Source organism: Mustela nivalis (genome assembly GCF_964662115.1).
Source record: "Mustela nivalis genome assembly, chromosome: 9".
Classification (NCBI taxonomy): domain Eukaryota; kingdom Metazoa; phylum Chordata; class Mammalia; order Carnivora; family Mustelidae; genus Mustela; species Mustela nivalis.
Window position 1 is genome coordinate 89726877 of NC_139028.1, and position 22557 is coordinate 89749433.

Genomic DNA, 22557 nt, shown 5'->3' on the forward strand with positions numbered 1-22557 from the left:
TCAGTGAGGAGTTCTCCTCCTGGTCCTCACATTGCTTGTGAGCACGCACACACTCTCTCTCAAATAAATAAATAAAATCTTTTAAAAAAGAGAGAAACAACTGTAGTGTAAAACAAAACTATGAGGAAAAAGATGTGTGCATGCACATGCGTAAGTGTCATTTCACCACCAACCCAAAAATGTACCCAAATCTCTAGATCTAACTTTTAGTTTGTGAGAAATGGGGAATGTAGAAAAACATGTTAAATGACATGACACTGAAAATAAAGATGGAGAAATGTTACAAGTGGAAAGAGAATAAGAATTATATCAACCAAACACAATTTGTAAACCTTGTTTAGATCCTGATTTGAGTAAACTAACTTTAATAAGACAAATTTTTTGAGAAAATTATTGACATGGAACACAAACTGGATATTACAGATACTAAGGAAATTATTTTATTGGATATGAATAAATGGTGGTGTTGTTATATTATTTGTTAAAAATTTATTGGGCACATCTGTCTTCATTAGGCTATTTGTTACTGGTTACAACACTCAGTTTTGGATATTAGGGGTAATGGTATTATGACAAATGGGGGCACTTGTACGGTTCCATTGGTTAGACATCTGACTCTTGATTACGGCTGGGGTTGTGATCTCGGGGTTGTGGGATTGAGCTCATGTCAGGCTCTGCTTGTGCTCTCTCACCCTCCCTCTAAATAAATAAATAAATAAATTTTAAAAATCTTAAAAAAATGACAAAATAAGAATTTCGTGTTTGTACTTTAAAAAATATTATCTATTAGAAATACAAACCAAAGTATTTTTCTTAAAGATTTTATTTACTTATTTGAGAGAGAGAGAAGGAGAGAGAGCACACTAGAAGGGGGAGGGCAGATGGAGAGGAGAAGACAACTCCCCGCTGAGTAGAGAGCCTGATGCAGGGCTTGATCCCAGGACTCTGGGATCATCACCTGAGCTGAAGACAGATGATTAACCAAATGAGCCACCCAGATGCTCAACATTGCTTAGGAGTATCATCATCCCATTTAGTTTCTTATCTTGTATAGCAGAATTGAATATTCAAACTCACATTATATGGTCCCTTCTAGTGGGCTGGACATGCATATATGAAATATATCTATCTATCTATCTATATATATATATATATATATGACAAGAAAACAATATAAGACAAAAAAACAAGAAGTTTGGAATTACCATCCTCTTAAAAGGCTTCATATCTACTAATTCCACTACTGGGTATTTACCCAAAAAAACCCACTAGAAAAAAAAAATGAAGCCCTATGTTCATTACAGCATTATTTGCAATAGCCAAGGTATGAAAATAACCCAAGTGTCCATCTATAGATGAATGGATAAGAATCTATCCATTGATTAATGGATTAAAAATATGGAATGGATATTACTTTATTTATATAAATTTATATAAAGGAACATTATTTAACCATAAAAATGAATGAAGCCGTGCCATTTGCAACAACAGGGATAGACCCAGAGGATAAAAAGCTAAGTGAAATAAGTCAGCCAGAGAAAGAAGAACATATAATTTCACTCATATATGGATTTTAAGAAACAAAATCTTAGGAGATTTTGGGATTATAGGGAGGCCTGGCTGGCTCAGTTGGTGGGGCATGTGACTCTTGATCTTGGAGTCATGAGCTCAAGCCCCATGTTGAATATAGAGACGACTTAAAAAAAAAAAATAATGAAACAAAACAAATGAACAAGGAAAAAAGAGACAAACAAAAATACGGACTCTTAAATACAGAAAACAAACTGGGGGTGCCGGAGGGAGGTAGGTGGAAGTGTGGGTGAAAGAAATAGAGGGGATTAAGAGTAGACTTAACTTGACGAGTACGGAGAAATACATACAATTGTTAAATCATTATAATGTAAATCTGAAGCTAATCTAATGTATATTAATTATACTTGAATTTAAAAACATTACTACTTATATTAGTACTCAAAAATGAATATAGACTCAAAAATGAATATGCTTCAATAGAAGCATAAATGTAATGAAATACGTATAAGATCTGTATGAGACATACCTAAAAAGCCCTGAAATAGATTCACATAAGAATAGAACCACCTTTATCTTTGACAAAAGAGCAAAATCAATACAATGGCATGAACTTTTTAACCAGTAATACTAGAGCATGTACTTGAAAAAAAAAAGAATCTAAACACATACCTCATATCCGTCACAAAAATTAGCTCAAAATGAATCAAGCTAAATTTAAAACATAAAACTATAAAATTCCTAGAATATGAAATTGTGTAAAACATAGATGATTTTGGATATGGCAATGACTTTTTAGCTATAGCACCAAAGGCACAATCCATGAAAGAAATAATAGAATAGACTACTTCATTAAAATTAAAAACTTCTGGGACACCTGGCTTGTTCTATGCTATCAGAATTATGGGTAGTGCAACAGTTCTTGCATATTCTTATCACTTTATTATCCTGTCACCCATTGTTATGACAAACAAATCAAGTTTACTTAAACATAAAGAAGGCATCTTTGTGGTCCTCCAAGTGTGTTTTCCCTAAAACCATTTTGCTAATTCCTGATCTCATCATTATTCCATTCAAACTATCAGATATTTATTAAGTACCAACAATTCCCAGACTCTAAAATAGACAATGAATTCAATGTTGAACAAGATAACATTATTTCTCCATTAGCTAAATTTTCATTAATGAATATCAACACTAAATATCCTATTAAAAACATCTTATTAAAAACAATTATAAACATCCTATTATAAACATCCTATTAAAAACAATTTGAATGATGATAATTAGAGTTACTACAGAAATAACCATATTAAGATTAGAAGAAAAATCTAAAAAAAGAAAAGCCTCTTATAATCTCTTATCCTTGGAGCTAGTCACTATTATAATTTTTGAATATTTGCTTTCAGGCTTTCATCTTTGATTTTCCAGAGATACAACCGTTTCTCTCTTTTTTCTTTTTAAGATTTTTTAAAAGATTTTTAAAAAGATTTAAAAAATTGTTTTTTAAGATTATATATTTATTTGAGAAAGAGAGAGAGCATGTGAGTGAGCACAATCATGGGAAGGGGCAAGGAGAGAATCTTCAAGCAGACTCCCTGCTAAGCATGAAGCCCAACACAGGAATTGATCTTGTGACCCATGAGATCATAACCTGAGTGAAAACCACGAGTTGGACGCTTAACCAACTAAGCCAATAGGTGTCCTGAGATACAGTCTTTTCTTGTTTTTTTTTTTTTTTTTTTAAGATTTTATTTATTTATTTGATAGAGAGAGAGAGAATAAACACACAAGCAGGGGGACCTGCAGGTAGAGGAAGAGAGAGAAGAGGGGGGTAGGTAAAAGAAGAGGAAGAAGGAGAAGCAGCCTCCCGGGGGAGCTGTGAACCCCATGCAGGGCTCAGTCCCTGAACCCCGGGATCATGACCTGAGTCAATGGCAGATGCTTAACCAACTAAGCCACCCAGGCGCCCCTATAGCCTTTTCCTTAAACAAAATTGTGACCATATTAAATATAGTTTATGCACAGTTGTATTTTCACTGAATGAGAATACTTTTATGTTATAAATACTTCTTGAGAACATAATTTTTTATTTTTATATTTTTAAATATCCTAGCTGGTTGCTCCAAATACTTCCTATTGTAAATAAAGCTGTGGTTCCCATGCACCTTTGACCATATAACAGAAAAGCTTCTAAACTGAAAGAAGTTTTAGGAGCTAAATTCCTAGATCAAAGTGTATTTCCAAATTGGATTTTTTTTAGAGATTTAACAATTTCTAAAGATACCAAAACATAGCACACAAACACCCATATAGTAGTACCCATTACTAGAATAAAATACTCTCTCTTAATCTGACCAATTGTAGTTATTTTCTACCAGTAGTGAAAATTTAATTTTTAAATTTTTTTATCAGATTAATACTCAAGGAGGAATATTAAGGGATAATCAGAGAGATTTTTATGGACTATAAATTATTTTAATTCTACTTAGAAACCATTCACTTAAAAGAAGAAATTCCTAAAATATAGAATATATATGTTAAACTTCTAGATATTTTAAAGATAACTGAGTTCAAAATGTCTCATTAGCCCAATACTTCCTTTCCTATACACTTATGAGAGCATATCCAATTATCTTGAAAAAGGCAATTAAAATTATTATTAATAATCTTAATACTAGGACATGTTATAATTCATTTGATAATTACATTTCCCACAAAGATACTGTCAACATAAACTGTGAAACTGCAGATCCATCCTGTTTACAAGTATCAGAGACAATATGCTCACTATTCTGTTGTACTTAAATGTTGTATTGCAGTTTTTCTTAACAGGTAATATGTGACATGAAACATGTCTGATTTTATGCTTCATAACTTCCACTTTGATGTTTAACATTAAGAAACTATATTTATGTATCACACATGTCAGAAAATAATTTAAATAAACTAAGAAAAATAATAACAACGATGCCTTTCATTTCACATGCAAAATATAAATCTTTTATTCATAGATATCAAAGAACCATCTGTAATCAGAAATGCAAACCATTTATATTTTCTGATTTATGTAGCTAACATTAAATATCTAAGTGTTCATATTTTATATTTTCAAAAATTTGTTATGAATCAAAATATTAAGTCATAAAAATGAGAAAAGTCAAGATACTACCTTTTAAGACAGACTCATGAGTTTTAAAAATTCACTTTTTCTAGGCATGCCTTGGTGGCTGAGTCAGTTAAACATCTACCTTTGGCTCAGGTCATGATCCCAGGGGCCTGGGAGGGAGCCCTCCCACATGGAGTCCTGCATCTGGCTCTCTGCTCCGCAGGGAGCCTGCTTCTCCCTCCCTCTCTGCCACTCCCCCTGCTTGTGCTCTCTGGCTCTCTCTCTCTATCAAATAAATAAATAAAATCTTTAAAAAAATTCATTATTTCTATTCTTTATTCTGATTTTTATGACAAGGAAAAAAAAGTAATTATTTTGATTTGAAAAACATGCACTGGAAAAGGTACCATTTAAACCAGATTGAAGTTTAGATTATTTATTGCTATTTTTCTTCAAAAATATGCATTAGAATAAACATTTTTCTAAGCTTCAAAATAAATACAATACATGGTTCTGGCATATTTATTTTTTTTGAAAAGGTGCCCTGAATCTTAGACAACATAAATACTAGGCAGTGTGGTGGTTGCCATAGTAACAAATAAATAGGAGCATAAAAATACGTTCCATTTTTCAAATGTATACACTTTTTCATCAATATGCATATTTTATAGGTAAAAGATTATTCAACCCTTGCTTTGCCTTCCCTTTTAGAGAAAGAGAAACATCTAATTCTTTAGAAATAAAAGATTATGTAGAGCAGCTCAAAAAAGTTTTAAAATGCTATATGGGAAGTCTTAAGGTTTTTATGTCAATTTTCCAAAATGAAGACAGGAAAAAAAAAAAACCCTCCTTTCATTTTAGATTACTTTAATGGTCAGTTCTTTACGTAAGGATAAAATTACATAAAATTCTTTTCCTCCCAAGCATGAAATTCCTTTTTATTTTGCATAAGTTTATTATTGCCATGCATTAAATGTAGCAGTTGACCATGGAAAGCTGACAGCTCTGTGGATCACAAAGAAGCCCAAGAAGTTTAATACTAATCCATGAGCTACTACTCGAATAAATGATCTGAAAATATTTATGCCAATGTGCTAAACTGGAGTTCAAAGTGTTCTTTCCTTTCTCCTCTCCCTTCATTAAAATATAATCTTCCTGTTTACAGATATCCTAGTAATCATAAAAATGATATTGATAAAGTGGTCTGAGTTTTATACTTACAGCTAAAGAGGACTTGCCTTACATTTTATAGGGTTGGAGAGGGGCAATGTGATAAGCCACAATGTCAAGTTTGAAATCTATTGAAAGCTACTGAGGTAAGCCAACCAAAACAGAACAGGAAGATTGCTCAGTTATTACTGGAAAACAAATCCTTCAAATCCAATTACATTAATTTTGACTTCCAATTTGTTTCAATAACAACTATCATGTAACATTCTCCTAGAGTGAGAATTCAAAATCTTACAAAATTGCCATCTAGGCAGAGTGCCAAATAAGAGGTGACAAAGCAGTGCCATAGATCTTACCTTGCGCTAACTCCTTGATGGAGAAGCCACGTGCGATAATGGCTGAGGAAGACTAGAGTAGCCTGTAAGCTGAACATCCTCATCAAGCATAGATATGATCTCACTTAATCTTATTGAAGAGAAATCAAGTTTTTTCTTGGGAGAGATACTAAATTTATACTTTAAGAAGTCTGAAAAATGAATTAAGATACTAGTCAAATGTTTATGACTACTGGAAAAGAATAAGTTATACAGATAATGTGACTGGTGCAAAAGAAAAAGAAATCATCTTGTCCTCTTTCCTCCCAGTCTTTTAAATTTTGTCCCTCTCTTTTTACTATCTTAAAATGGTGGGAAAATATCCCTGGAGATTGGAAAAGGGAAAACATCCCCATCTTTAAAACAAGAGGAACGCGATTTGGCAATTAGACAGCTTAGTTTAACCTGGGAACATGCAATAATGAATTAAACAATCAATTAGTAACATCTAGAAGGGCATAAAATCCTGGAAAACAACCAACATAATATCTCAAAGGCCACATATGCCAATGAACTTAGTATCTTTTTTTTTTTTCTGACAGAATCGGATAGGTCATATTGTTAAGTAAGAAGTGAATAGTATAGTCTATTTCAGGGTTGTAAGCCTTTTTATTCTATTCCCCAGTTCAGGATAAACAAAAAACAGTTACGAAGAAAAGAATGTAAAAACTGTCTTCATTGCTAAACCAATGGCTATTGACACACTTCTTCTAAGAATCTGTTTCAGAACAATTTATTGATGACTAGTCAAGAATATTGACCTCTTCTATGTTTAGCTCCACCATATCAGATCCCTGAGATGCCTATTTTCTTTCCAATTTGTTGGCCCTTCTTTTCCCTAGAGATCTTAAACGGCTTGTTGCTTCAACTAAGTGATGCTTCACTGGAACAAGATATAAATCCATTTTAGGTAGAAATTTTGAGAAGGAAAGAGGGAATGTTTCGTGAATAAAATTAAAAGGATTTTCTATGACTAGAGAAAGAGATAAGTAATGGAATGGTATTTAAATAGAAGTGCTCATAAAAACACTCAAAACTTGAATAGTGTGAAGAATACCTGTTATTTGGTTAGAAAAGGGAGATATGTAAAGAAGGACAAGTGTGTGGAGTCAAGAAATGAACCCAGTTTTCAAGGAGAGAAGTCTCTGTGTCATATGACCAACCAACTAATTACACATGTGGGTCAGAAGTGTAACTCAGGTGGAAAGACATACCAGTTGAAAAAGGAAATAAAAAATCTGATCTCTTCCAGAATCAAACAAGAGCCAGTTGCTATGTTGAACTAAGCTATCTATTGCACCAGGAGACTCATTGTTCCTCATTATGTAATTAACACCCCTGTTTTCTCAGCTTCTGTTACTATTCAAATTTATATACCTTAGAAAGAAAAAAATGTGGTCCCTGAATTATCTGTTTGACCTTAACTATTTTTCTAACCCTAAATACCATATAAACAATCAATCAGAAATGATCCCAATTTAGAGAAGAAAGAGTGTCCCTTGGACATTATCTGTGCAGGGTAATCAAGAAGGAAATGGGGTGGGGTGCATGGTGGCTCAGCTGGTTGAGGGATTCTTGATTTTGGTCTGGGGCATGGTCTTAGGGTCTTGGGATTGAGCTCTACTTCAAGCTCAACGGGGAGTATGCTTGAGGATTTTCTTCCTATCCCTCTGTCCCTCCCCACTCTCTAAAATAAATAAATCTTAAAAAAAAAAAAAAAAAGGAGGAGGAGATGGAGGCAAGTAACAACTCCAACATTCCTCTCTTCCACTCTCCCAACACAAAGCAGTCATGTCCCTCTCTTCCACTCTCACCTTATGACATTCCAGAATGTTTCTACCTTATGAAAAATTTTGCCAGATAAAACAGACTTCATTTTATTATTAACAAAGACTTAAAAACAGAGGGGAATACTTCTATTTACCAAGCCAGGACTATAATCAATAATTTAATAGCTGAAAAAAAAAAAAAGAAAATAATCATGTAGATTTAGAAAACATGAAGGCAGTGTCTGCAATGCAAGGATCTCTGGAACTAACCCAAGAAATTCTAGAGTTGTGATCTTAGTTTGGGCCAGACCTGGGGTTTATCCTAAACTTTCTTGGGCTTATTTTCCCTAAGAAAGGACAGGAAGAATGATAGCACAAGGAAACTCAAAAGTTCTTCTACCTGTATAGTTTTAGTCATTAGTAGAAGGGCTTTTACATATGGGAGCTAAGGCAGTGTAACAGAAAATGTGTAAGATGTGGACTAAGCTAACCTGAGTATGAATCTCACCTCTCTTCCTCCTCAGTCTTATTTCCTTATGTGTATGACAATAGCATCTGCCTTATCCACCTTATGAATTGTTATATAGATCAAATAAGTAAACGTGTAATGTGTGAACGTGTTTGTTAATCATAAATATTAGGCCTTATTTTTTAAAAAGATTTTATTTATTTATTTGACAGAGAGAGAGATCACAAGTAGGCAGAGAGGAAGGAAGAGAGAGATAGGGGGAAGCAGGTTCTCCACCAAGCAGAGAGCCCATTGCAGGGCTCGATCCCAGGACCCTGAGACTGTGACCTGAGCTAAAGGCAGAGGCCTTACCCACTAAGCCACTCAGGGGCCCCTAGATCTCATTTTTGTATTTAGTTCTACAACTTGCACTGAGAAAGAGATTTTAGAAAAGGTAGAATGTGTTTCAGAGACTGTTTGTTATCAGAGAAGATGCGGTATTTATAATTTATAATTTAGTACTGTCTCTTTCCTCAGCTATTGATTTGCTAAGAGTGTCACAGTTGGTCAGCCCAGGTTCCTATGAACTCAGGTGACATAGGAAAAATATGTAAGAGTTCTAAACTAATTAGAAGTGGAGACTTTGACCCAAAGTCAAATAGCTATGTTGGTTGGTGGTATGTTAGAAAGGGGAAAAAAGTAGAAAGGAAAAGGAGAATTGGCTGTGCTGTAGAAAGAATCAACTTGAAGTCTAGACTAACACTAGGATATGGAATATGAGCAGAAAGGAGTTGAGGGCATTGGGAATCACCATTCTGATTCTATAAAGTGTGCTAGTTAGACCTGCCCTACAGATAAAGGAAGTCCCTGTAAAAAAAAAAAAAAAAGACTGGGAGGTCATCAGATATAAAGAATAACACATTTGGAAAGCATAGCCAGTAAAAGTATTATGAAATTGAGCTACTAAAAGTAAGGATCTCAACCTTTTTTACTGATGATTAGCTTTTATCATTATGCTATCTGAATTTTCACTGAGTAAATATGTAATGAATTTCAGATGGCTCTCCCCAAGTTTCCAGAAACATAAAGTTCATTTGTGAAGGCCTGACACTTTCACTTGATAGGTATAAAATGGGAAAATACACATATATGTGTATGTATGTGTATATATATGTGTATACATGCATATATATACATACACATATATGTGTATTATACATATATACATACAAACACACACACATATACACACATATTATATATACACATATACTATATAAATATATATAATCAAATATAAAATAAGGAGAATGATTCCTAAGATACATAAATTCATTTTTCATTTATAATCATATTATCAAATAGATTATGAGCTTCATAAATAAAGCTGGATCCAGGAAGGCATGCCTCTCTGAAAGTGTATGCCATGCAGCAAACCACACCAGAAAGGTAAAAAAGACAGTACTAAAGCAAGACACAGTAACATTAGTGAAATGAAATTCAACGCCATTCATTCTGTATGTACTAATAACCAACTAAAATCTATGATGAGCGGGATATCAAAATATAAATTAATTTGCTTTGGTAAAATTAATCCAAATATATTTCTAATCATTTCAAATGGTATAAGCTTGTCAATTCTCCTTGTACTAAATATTATTATCTAGTCTCTGGATCAATATTTGCTCCAAAACTCCAAGGCTGGGAACCAAGTAAGAGCACATGAATCCTAACAACAACTAAAGCAAGACACTTTTGGTAAATAGCATTTATGAAGACACATGGGAAAGAGCATTTACCATGAACTGGGGCCAAAAGAATTGTTATAGAGGATGTAGAAAAATTTTTTACATCTTGTTATACTTTTTTATCTTACTTCTTTTGCCAGATTACCTGACTTTAACCTAGGACTAACATAAGATCTTTTTCTAAGTGTATCTTCCATTGTATTGATATACCTAAATATTGTATATATGCATATCAACAAATTCATTATGTCATTTTTTAAAGGTTTTTTTTTTTTTAAGATTTTATTTATTTATTTGACAGAGATCTCAGGTAGGCAGAGAGGCAGGCAGAGAGAGAAGGGAAGCAGGCTCCCTGCTGAGCAGAGAGCCCGATGCGGGGCTCGATCCCAGGACTCTGGGATCATGACCCGAGCCAAAGACAGAGGCTTTAACCCATTGAGCCACCCAGGTGCCCCTAAAGGTTTTATTTTTAAGTAATCTCTACATCTAACAAGCTCACAATCAAACTCACAATCCTGAGATCAGTTCAAACTCACAATCCTGAGATCAAGAGTCACATGCTCTAACAACTGAACCAGCCAAGCATCCCCACCATCTCATTTTTTAAATTAGATTTTTAAAATGCTGAATTTAAATGATATATGTACATTGTACTATGGAATAATTTTTCCTTTTCTTGTACTGAAATAGGAAAAGTGATTTACATTACTCCAAATCAAACTAAAAACTAAAAATTAATATTCATAGAGACTAATACTACAGATCAGGATTTATACTACAAAGACAAAAATCATATAGTCTTTCAAATTAATATATCTGACTGTCTTTCTCTAATGCTCCTGCTTCACCTGCAGCACATCAGACAAGGTAATAATTTATGATAATCATATGAAAATATACAATTAATATTCATCACCTCTCATTCCTCATCACTTTAGATGATCAGTAATGCAGAGTGAAAATGCTGTCAGATTTCTAATTGCTTTGTAATGGGCTTGAAACAGGGAAATCATTAAAGGCAAACAATCTGTCATTTGTCTGTTACTTTATCTATCACACAAAAAAACTCATTAAAGAAATTGCTAATGAACTACAAAAGACTATACTCATGGTGCTTCTACAGTAGATTAACAAGTATTACTATGAATTGCTTCAAATATTTTAAAAATATGATATTTTCCAGAAATTCACCAGAAAAAACATCTATCTTCAGTATATTTTTTAAGCCATGTGGTTTCATTATTTTGGCATCTAATCCATCATTGCAGAAGTCCCTTTAGCATATAAGATTTGTTTTTCATCAGTCTCTAAATAATTCAACTGAAAGGTTGCAAGAAGAAGCTGAAATGCTAAATGTGTTTATTACTAGTAAACTGACACAAGTAAAAAAAATAGTACTATAGTAACCCTAATGCTAAGTAAAGCATATATTTCAAAATTTGATTTTTACCCTCATCTCCATGGATTCTGAACTGTTGAAGTTGCAATGTTTCATTCATCTTAATGCTATCATCATGCGAAAATTACATTCAACTATTAAAATTGACCATAATATTATGAAACTCTGCATAACATAAACTAATTTGAAATTTTGAAGATATTAACCAGTATTAAAATGTTTCATAATATTACATCAAATAATTTTGGAGGGGAACAAATCATTTCTTTTAATGACATCAAATTTTATGTCTTTATCTGTGCTACCTTTCTATATGAGATACCTAGTATTAAAAAAAAAAAACAAAAACTGTAGAAACATTGGGGTTGCTCAGTTAGTTAAACATCTGCCTTCAGCTCAGATTGTGATCCCAGAGTCTTGGGATCAGGTCCTGCATCAGGCTCCTTTCTCAGCAGGGAGCCTGCTTCTCCCTCTGCCTGGTGCTTCCCCAGCTGTACTCTGTCTCACTCTCTCTCTGTGAAAAATAAATAAATAAAATCTTTAAAAACTAAATAAAATTAAAAATCTATAATAATATCACTAATCTAGTTTTACAAACAAAGAGGTACATGAACAAAAAACCTAGTAATGTTTTGTTGGGTATACAGTCCAGTTGCATTTTATTTTTGAAAACTAGATGAGAGTGACCATGTTTTTCATTTTCATGAACAGAATCATGAATTTCTTTCCTACAACAAAAACAAAAGAATCTTAGTAATAAAGTCAAGCTTTTAAAAAATAGGTAGGTCTATTCATATCTATTGGAATATACACAAATTTAAAAACCTAAATGCAATGGCATGTTCAGAAGGGTGCCATGGTTGAATATTGGAGTTAATTCCAAGATAACTTCAAAAGGTTCCATAACACTCTGGAAACATCTTCATTATACTCTCTAATTGACTTAAACAGACTTCCTATCAACTGTTTAACACATTTTAACCTACAAATTAACACCCCTTGATCATTCAGATTAACCTTCTTCTGTGACTCAATTACATGACTAAAATAACCTTTAAAAAATTCAGTTTAAAAAAACTAAAATGGAGAAGGAAAAATACTTTAAAGCAAGGATATAAATGTACATTATGACATGGTTGAAACAGATCATCACAAGGTTTAAAATTTCAAGGTAATTGGAAAGCTCACAGAAAAACCAGAATGGTCATAAGAAGAAAGAGAAAGGGGTAAAGAAGTGAATGGTGGGGTGCCTGGGTGACTCAGTGGGTTGAGCCTCGGCCTTCGGCTCAGGTCATGATCTCAGGGTCCTGGGATCGAGCCCCTCATTGGGCTCTCTACTTGGCGGGGAGCCTGCTTCCTCCTCTCTCACTGCCTGCCTCTCTGCCTAATTGTGATCTCTGTCAAATAAATAAATAAAATCTTAAAAAAAAAAAGTGAATGGGGGCCGGAGTGCCCAGGTGGCTCAGTAGGTTAAGCATTGGGCTTCGGATGAGGACATGATCTCAAAATTCTGGGAGGCTCAAGTCATGGTACTGGGGTCCTGGGATCGAACCCCCACGATGGGCTTCCTGCTTAGTGGGGAGTCTGCTTCTCCCTCTACCCCTATAAGCTTTGTGCATGGCCTCTCTCTCTCTGTCAAACAAGTAAATGAAATAAAATTTAAAAAGTTTTTTAAAAAAGAAGTGAATGAGGGAAATAAGTTTGGTATTTATTAAGATTACTAAAAAGAAACAGAAAATGGATTATAGATGGTATTTTATTGTTCATGGGAAGACGAAAACATCAAACGTAAAAATGTAGTAAGAAAAGAACAAAAATTCCAGGTAAGATAAAGACCTCTAAAAGGTCTGAAACAAGATTGGAGGTTGAAAGAACAATGACACAATTGAAGTCAAAAAAACAAGAAAAACACAGCAATAGGCTTGGTGTCAGCAAAAGTATTTACCTCTTTGTCTCTCCTGCTTAGTGCACTGCCTTGCTCACATTCATGAATTTTCACTGATGATTACCACTGAAAAGAAAAAAGAGAGAAGAGATCAAGTGAAGACAATGAGTAAGGGGCAAAACGCAAAAATGAAAAAACATCTCTATGTTTTTTTTTTTTAAGATTTCACTTATTTATTTAAGACAGCAGGAGCGGTGGGGAGGGGCAAAAACAGACTCCCCACCAGATGCAGGGCTCTTTCCCAGGGCCCTGGAATCATGAGCTGAGCCAAAGGCAGACGCTTAACCAACTGAGCCATCCAGGCGCCCCTGAAAAACTATTTCTAAAAGATGAAGTGGGATTGTTCAATAGGGCTGATTCTCAACACCATCTAAAGCTTTATGACAACATGTCAAAAAAGAAAAAAAAGATGTTTTTCTAATTCTAACCATTCATTTCTCCCTTCCATTAAAACTTAATACTTCAATATTCAAAACTTAATACTTCCAAGCAGCTCTGTGGATTAGTCTCATTTGAGTCAAGGATTTCAGTCTTTGAGGAAATCTGTCTTACTCTATTCACATAACTATAAATTAGTAACTGTCACAGCACCTTCATTTCCTCTGGCACAGCACTTCCTACAGTTACTTCAGTTGCTTCTTAAACTCTAAACTTTTACAAGGGCTACAGCCAACTCTCTTGTGTCTCTTGTAACAAAGTGTAAGACACATCGTAGACACAGAATAAGTGGTTTGTTGATTGAATGAGTAAGTGAGTGAAGGCTCTATCTGTACTCTGTGCATATATGCGTGTGCCTTTGTCTCATCAGTAGCTAATTCTTGATGGTTTTCCTATCCTCTGAGTAGATTTTAAGTTGCTGTAGGAGCAAGCATCTAATTTCAGAACATAACCATAATATTTTATGGTACGTAAAGATAGATACAGCTTAGGTCACTGATGTGAAAATCCTAAAAACTCAGAGAAAATTAAAGAACAGTTGTTAATGAAACCAGTAGAAAGAGCCAAGTAAATATAAATATAAATATAAATATAAATATAATAATAGTATAAAAATAGCAGAACTACACTGTATATATTGCAAATATTATCCATCAATAAAAAGCACAATTTACTGATAAGATCTCAAATTAAGAATTTATTAATGTGTAGCACACATTAGTTAATGGGCAGACAAGTACTAAAGTGATAAATTGAGTACAGATTGATTTTTGCCATCACTACAACCAAGGGTCTTAAATCCCTGCTATATCTATACTATAATAACCATACTTATATCTGTATCAATATCTACGTTTAACTCTACTTGATCAGTCACCTTGATTACTTTGGTCAATCATCTTGAAATTAAATATTTAATGTATGTGTATCTTGTTTATGTTAAACATTCATGACATGGGAATTAAGATGTTTTTGTCCAGGGGCACCTGGGTAGCTCAGTGGATTAAAGTCTCTGCCTTCGGCTCAGGTCATGATCCCAGGATCCTGGGATTGAGCCCCACATCGGGCTCTCTGCTCCACAAGCAGCCCGTTTTCTCCTCATTCTCTGCCTGCCTTTCTGCCTATTTGTGATCTCTGTCTGTCAAATTAATAAATAAATCTTCAAAAAAAAAAGATGTTTTTGTCCATGCTTTTAATTTATAATTAAATGCTTTTATTTAATGTTGTTAAACAATGTTTGGGTTTGCGGATCATTTTTCCAAGTCAATAGTTTGTAGCTTTCATTTGCTCTCTTTGGAAATTCCTAAAATAAAGCTATGAATTCTTAATGTTCTCCTAGTCAAAACTCAGCAACAAATTTTTCACTATTAATTATAATAATAGTAAAAGCTTACCTTTCCTGAGTATTTACTACTTTTAGCATTATTATCTTACTGAATCCTCACAACAAACCTAGAGGGAGATACTATTGCTATTCCTTTTTTTACAGAGAAAGAAACCAAGGCACAGAGATAAGTTAACTTAAAATGTTCACATAACCAGTAAGAGACAGAGTCTGGATTCAAACTTATGCAGTCTGACTCTAGACTTCATGCTCTTTTTTTTCTTCTTCTTCTTTTTTTTAATAGTAGGCTCCACACCCAGTGCTGATACTGGGCCCAAACTCACAGCCTTGCGATCAAGACCTGAGGTGAGATCAAGAGCCAGATGCTTAACTGACTGAGCGACCCAGGCACCCTAGACTTCATGCTCTTAACCATTATGCTAACATAGTTTATATTTCTGCTGTTAGTTTTATATAAAATGGATAAATTGCCTTCTTAAAATAAGATAGTGAGAAATACATCTATCATAGATACACATCATTAGAACTTCAGAGATATTGCACAGTAGCTGGTGCTTAGTTTCTCTGAGAAGTGTCCCTGCCCTCACAGAACTTATGGAATTAGGGAACCAGAACATATATCCAAAATGTATCATAGTATCTTGCGGGATAGGATGGGCACAGATGAGGAGGACATACAGGGCTGGCTATGAATCTTGAGCGGAGGAACTAATTTCTAACGACTAAGTCAGCATAAAAGGCTAGTTGGAAGAGATGGATCTGAAAGAGGGATAAAACTGATAGGTGGAAAAGAGCAAAAGTGGTATAAGCCAGGAGAACCACCTGATCAAAATTATGGATGAAGTACCAAGAAAAAAATCCCATTGTTTAAAGGTTTCCTGTACGGAGGTAAAAGGCGATGAGGCTGGAAAACTAAGAAATTTGGGAGGTAAGTGAATGCCAGGTTAAAGAGTTAGGATTTTATCCTCTACTTTATTTATCTACCTATTTTTTGAAGTAAGATTTACACCTAATGTGGGGCTTGGACTCATGACCCTGAGATCAAGAGCAAGATGCTTTACTGATTGAGCCAGCTAGGCACTTCAAGACATTATCCCTTAGACAGGGCCTGTTTGATACAGCAGTCACTAGTTAGATGAGGCTATGGAGCACTTAAGATATGTCAAGTCCAAACTGAATGAGCTGAATAGGTAAATTACATAGGTAAAATATACTAAATCTTTAAATATTTAGTATGAAAAAACTGTAAGATATCTCATTAATAATTTGTATATTGACTATATTTGGAAATAATCATACTCTGATATATTTGGGTTAAATAAAATATATTATTAAAATTCATTTCACCTGTTTCTTTTTACTTTCCTAATGTGGCTACTGGGAAATTTAAAATCATTCATGTGGTTCATATTTGTAGCTTACACCATATTTCTTTTGGGCAATAATGCTCTAGAAAATGAAAAATGAAGACAAATGAGCAGAGATTCATGTAAAAAGTGTTTTAAGAAGTTTCTTCTGGTGTGAATAAAATCAGACTGTAAGACAACTGATCTGGTTTTTCAATAAGCCTATGGCAGGAGAAGAAAAAACAAAACCAAGATAACAGTGAAGTGGGATTGCTATAGCTTAAAAGATACTAAAGAGACAGAACAATCAAATGTGCTGTGTAGGGGCGCCCAGGGGGCTCAGTGGGTTTAGCCTTTGCCTTCGGCTCAGGTCATGATCTCAGGGTCCTGGGATCGAGCCCCACATTGGGCTCTCTGCTCAGCGGGGAACCTGCTTCCTCCTCTCTCTCTCCCTGCCTCTCTGCTTACTTGTGATCTCTCTCTCTCTCTGTTAAATAAATGAAATCTTAAAAAAAGAAAATGTTCTGTGTAGCCTATATTTGGATCATGATTCAAGCAAACCAATCATAAAAAGACATTTCTGAGACAAGCAAATGTAAATAGAGACTAGGTGTTGTCAATGAATTACTGATCATTTCAGCAGAATAATGACATTATGGAGATGAGAGAAAAAGTTGCAAACTAAAGTATGCTTTACTGCTAAGAGCTAAAGTATGTTGAGATGAAATGACTGAACACTTGGTAACTGCTGGGGGAGAAAAAGATGTACCTCTTACAATCCACATCTAAATAAATACATACATATACATGGCACACACACACACACACACACACACACACACACAAATATGAAAAAAATGAGTTGAGAAAATTGAGATATTGTGATCAGACTTTCTAGAATTTGGCTAAAAATAGGGAATAAAAGGGCGCCTGGATGGCTCAGTGGTTAAGCCGCTGCCTTCAGCTCAGGTCATGATCTCAGGGTCCTGGGATCAAGTCCCACATCGGGCCCTCTGCTCAGCAGGGAGTCTGCTTCCTCCCCTCTCTCTCTCTGCCTGCCTCTCTGCCTACTTGTGATCTGTGTCTGTCAAATAAATAAATAAAATCCTTTAAAAAAAAAAGGAACAAAAGAGAAAACACAATACCCTAAGGAATCAAATCGAAGTACTGTGCTCTTGCTGTAAAAACTGGAGGATCTGGGGCGCCTGGGTGGCTCCGTGGGTTAAACCTCTGCCTTCGGCTCAGGTCATGACCCCAGGGTCCTAGGATGGAGCCCTGCAGCGGGCTCTCTGCTTGGCAGGGAGCCTGCTTCTACCACCCCCCCCCCTACTTGTGATCTCTGTCTGTCAAATAAATTAAAAACAAAACAAAATAAAACTGGAGGATCTGAGCATAACTCTCTATGAGGAAGGACTAAGCCCTGGAAGGGGGGCATATTTGAGGGTAAAAAGTTCAGGGGGGTGTCATTCGGTATAGGAAGGTATTCAGAGCAACACTTAATTCTATCATTTAACACGTCCCCATAGGGCCACACAGAAGGTACGAAGGTATGTTGGAACCAGAACTAAAATCCAGATCCTCTGACTTAGCATAAGGCTCTTTGTGCTTAATTTTAAACATGACAAAATTCTATAGAGAGCCTAACTGATAACTTTTTGCTTTAGATCTTCTTACGCCATTCAGTTATTCTTCATACCATCCTTAAATGACTGACCATAGTAAAATATTTTATTTTATGTACTTAGGTTTATCTTGACTCCTTCTCAAACTGAGATTGCGTAGAAGAGAGAGAAAACAGGAAGGAAAGCAAATTTAAGCAGTAAGAACAGAACCCTCTGAACATCTACAAGTGAAATTTAAATCACGCGGCCAAAATCCAAGACGCAGTAGCACCTCTGGAAGCAGTGCGAGGAAGAGAGGTCAATGGAAGGCCGTTAGTACAGAGAAGAGATAATAAAAGGGAACAGAAGGAAAGGGAGAGGCGAGAAGGAAAAAAAAAATAAAGAAAAATCTGACAAAAAACCTACCAGTGCCCATTTGCAGGGCCCAGCAAGTCCTCCAAGGCAGTGATTTGTTCCTTTTCCTAAGCTTGATGGATAGCCTGGCGTCCCTGGTCATAGGCACACTCACTAAGAGTCCTGCTCTGCTGCTACACAATTAGCTTTTGGGCCTTGATCCTTAGTTTGTTTCCTCATCAGCCAAATGGGAAGATTAACACCCGCTAGGAAAGCTTCACTGGGTTGAAGTGAAAGGGAAGCAAGACCGTAAGTATGAAAAGACGGAAAAGTTATCGCTTGCTAAGATCATCTACAAGAAATAATTAAGGTGAACATCTTTTCCAGAAATAAAATATTAAAAAACGGTGTGTGTGTGGGGGGGGGGGGACAAAACCAAATCCTTCAATCGGTATAGGTTTTCTCTGAATTTTCGAGTAAGAGCGTTCTAAGGGAAGTATAGAGACCGCGTTAGAATTAGATCTCCTCTGGCTTCACGGGCGCCTACACCACCACCTCCTCCATCCCCCTCTCCCGTCAGAGAACCGTCACCGACCGCGAAAGGTTTGGGAGCAGGGTAGGGTAAGCCGAGGAGGCAGCTTTGGGGAAAGCTGAGGGAGCCCTGGGCGCATGGGGGAGGGTTGGGGCTCGCTGAGGGAGAGAAGAGACGCCACAGTCTCAGAGCTGGGACTAGAGAGAGTTAGAATGAAGCGAAGGACACCTTTTTCCACAGCTCGGGCACTTACTGCTTGATATTCCTTGGAAGCGAAGACTGGTTACCATAGCGACCGCGTCCAGGAGGGCGGAGCGTCCCTTGCGTTCGGTGCCTCGGCCACAAGGGCTCGACTAGGAACGCCGTCGCGTCGGGTCCATGACTTCCGGCGGAAGAAGAAGCCGGTTCCGGGTTTTGGCCGACTGCAGGCGAGAAGTATGTGATAAGGACTCTCTGAAAGTTTGGTAAGTTTGATTAAGTTCGATATCGAGTAAAGCCAGGAGAGGGTAGCATCCTGGGGCTGGGCGGTACAGCCGAAATGAATACAGTGGATTCCCAGGTCGGAATTTTGAGCCCCCCCACCCCACCCCTGGTCTCTTGAAGTTCACAGCTGTGGGAAGATGTTGCTTGATTTGGGGGGCTCCTGGCGAGGTCTCCTCTGTAATCTAGAGGGCTGGAGTATCCTCCTGTGAGCATTTCAGGTTCTCTTTCTTTGTAAGCGCCAGTAACCGAGGGATTCGTGCTGTCTACCTGCCCGAGCTGTTCCCATAGTATTCTTTTAAGGTAATCTGGAAGAAATGTGAGCTGGAAACGTTAAGAGGAATGCTCCCAAATTCATTTTAATTCTTGCTGTTTTGTTTTGCTTTTAACTGTTTTTAAGTTTTGTAAACATTTATTAAATTCCTTTTATTGCGTTTAGCATTTATTATGTGCTTTTACCGCGAGACTAGCAGAAATACTCTTAGGGGTCATCCACCGCTTTCGTTCATTTTCGAATTCTAATTTCTTAATGCTGTTGTAATTTATTAATTTAAGGTATAAGCGTATATCATGAAACGTGTAACAGATTTCCCATACTTGTCTGTATACTTAAACATGAAATTCTTGGGGCTTAAAAAATGAGAATATATGCTTCATCAAGTTTGCCTTTTAATCCTGTTTTTCAACTGTTAAATAATTTAGAAAAGTACTTGCTTATTTCTTCAATCCTGCAAACTGTAATTAATTGTCAATATTTTTATTCAGCTGATTTGAGAAGGCCCAATTCTTGTTCAATGGATGATGGCATTTGAGCAGATCCCAAAAAAGGATTGGTACAGCATTCTGGGGGCAGACCCATCTGCCAGTGTGTCAGACCTAAAACAAAAGTATCAAAAACTCATATTAATGGTAAGTGTTTTCTTGCAGATTTAAGTCATGGGGAGAAAACAGTTTTGTTTTTTTGTTGTTGGTGGTTGTTTTTTTTTTTTTTTTTTAATGTGACCAGAGATTTAGGTTTCTATAAAATGAATGGGAGTATCAAAGCAGGACTTAGGGTATTAATGTGGTTAATTGAAAGTTTCAGGAACATTGTAAAAACAAATTTAATTTTTAATTTTTAAATTTGAGTTGGGAAAAGATGGTGGTTTGGAGCAGGAGATATTAGTCATGCTGGTTGAGTTAGAATCCAGACTCTACCACTAATTGTGGAAACTTGGGGCAAGTTCCCTTCCCATGTGTGTGCCTCAGAGAGAATGAAATAAAAAAGTCCAAGTAAAATGCTTAGATGTATGTCATGTAATAATTAGTGTTAGTTATCTAGTTACAGCTAGCTACATGTGTCTATTGAACACTTGAAATGTGGCTAGTCCAAAATGAAATTGATAATAAATGTAAAATAACATTTGAAGACTTAGTACAAAAAAGAAAATATAAAATAATTTAAACTTTAGGTTGATTACATGTTGAGGTGATAATATTTTGAGTTTATTGGCTATTTTGCATATTTGGTACATAATATATGCACTTCCATATGGTATAATTATATTATCAAAATGGATTTAATCTGCTTTTTACTCTTTTAACAAAGCATTTGTGGCTTATATTTGTACTTTTTGTTATGTTTTTATTGAATGGTGCCAGTTTAGGCCATTAATACACTGTTTTTCTTCTGATTCCTCTCTTTGGTGAAATGAGTTGTGGTATTTATATAGTATCTTTCTGAACTGTTACTTTAATTTTTTTCAACCTGTATTGCAATGTGTCTTAAGTTAATATCAGTAATTCTATAATGGTTTCCAATTAACCCAGTTTACAAAAGGGGTAGAGGACTATTACTTGAATAGCATGAGTTGTTTCTATAGTTTTTGTCAAATAGATCTGAGATTTTGCCAAAACTGTTAGTGTTTGTTATGAGAGATGTAGATGTTTTACTATCAGGAATGTGTTAATAAAGCCTTCTTTAGAAATCTTTAAGATTTCTTTTGTCTCAGAATTTTTAGGATTTCTCTGAGTAACATCAAGTAGACTTGATTGAAAATTTTTTCCTAATACTGAATCATCCTTGTGCCTCATTTAAACTGAGAGATAAGGCTGGAGAAGTAGACTGGGTCTAGATCATTCAAACCTTTAGTTTGGCAAGGAGAAGCCGTTTACACCTAATATGGTAGCATCTGCCAAACACCTAATGAATCAATCATTTTGCATACCCTTCTGTAATGTATAAGAGAGTTCCATTTGCTCTAGATCTTCACCAACATTTGATGCTATTTGTCTCTTTCATCTATTGGAGGTTTCTCAATTTTGCCACCATTGATGACATTTTGGACAAGATAATTCTTTGTTTTGTGGGGCTGTCCCATGCCTTATACGATGTTTAGCAATATTGAAGGTTGCTAAACATTCTAGATGCCTGTAACAACTAAAAATGTCTGCTGGGGGTCAAAATTGCCAACTCTCCATCCAATTGAGAATCACTGCACAATTCTGTATTTATAGTGATCTCTCAAGTGGTTGTATTTTGTATTTCTCTGATTAATGATCTTAAGCACTTTTAAATGTTATTAGTCATTTGTATAATTATCTTTTCTGAAGTGTCTTTTAAAAAATTAAGTACATTCTTGATCTTGTGTATGGTATACCTTGTATATATTTTCTCCTAATCTGTGGCTTGCCAGCTCATTTTCTTAGTGGTGTTTTTGCACCACTGTAGTGCATAAGCAGAAGATTTTTGTTTTGGTGAAATACTATTTATCACATGTTTGTTTTTTGATTAGTGCTTTCTGTATTTTTAAGAAGGTCATGAAAATGTTTTTCTCTATTAGCTTATAGTTTGCTTTTACCTTTAGACCTCTGACTTTTTTGGTAAGTTTATTTATTTGAGAGACAAAGAGTGAGAAAGAGAGAGCAAGCATTAGCAGGGAGAGGGGCAGAGGGAGAAGCAGGCTCCCTGCTGAGCAGCGAGCCTGATG

The 22557-nt window shown here is 35.5% G+C and overlaps 2 protein-coding genes across 3 annotated transcripts in view; one reads left to right on the forward strand and one right to left on the reverse strand.

The window, feature by feature from the left end:
* The window catches only part of LOC309873366 (doublecortin domain-containing protein 1-like), a gene marked incomplete at its 3' end in the record, with an annotated part of 78000 nt that extends 58530 nt beyond the window's left edge, over positions 1-19470 (reverse strand). Inside the window, exons 1-2 of the mRNA XM_082748868.1 lie at positions 19362-19470; positions 13493-13558 (exon numbers count right to left, since the gene is read on the reverse strand). The remainder of the gene's footprint in view (positions 1-13492; positions 13559-19361) is intronic.
* A 2-nt stretch (positions 19471-19472) lies between these two features.
* DNAJC24 (DnaJ heat shock protein family (Hsp40) member C24) overlaps positions 19473-22557 on the forward strand; it is a 55790-nt gene continuing 52705 nt past the window's right edge. Inside the window, exons 1-2 of one of the 2 annotated variants that reach the window (XM_082748883.1) lie at positions 19473-19572; positions 20354-20497. In XM_082748883.1, coding sequence (XP_082605009.1) covers positions 20387-20497 — 111 coding nt within the window. In that variant the 5' untranslated portion in view covers positions 19473-19572; positions 20354-20386. The remainder of the gene's footprint in view (positions 19573-20353; positions 20498-22557) is intronic. The other variant, XM_082748884.1, reaches the window with a different exon arrangement.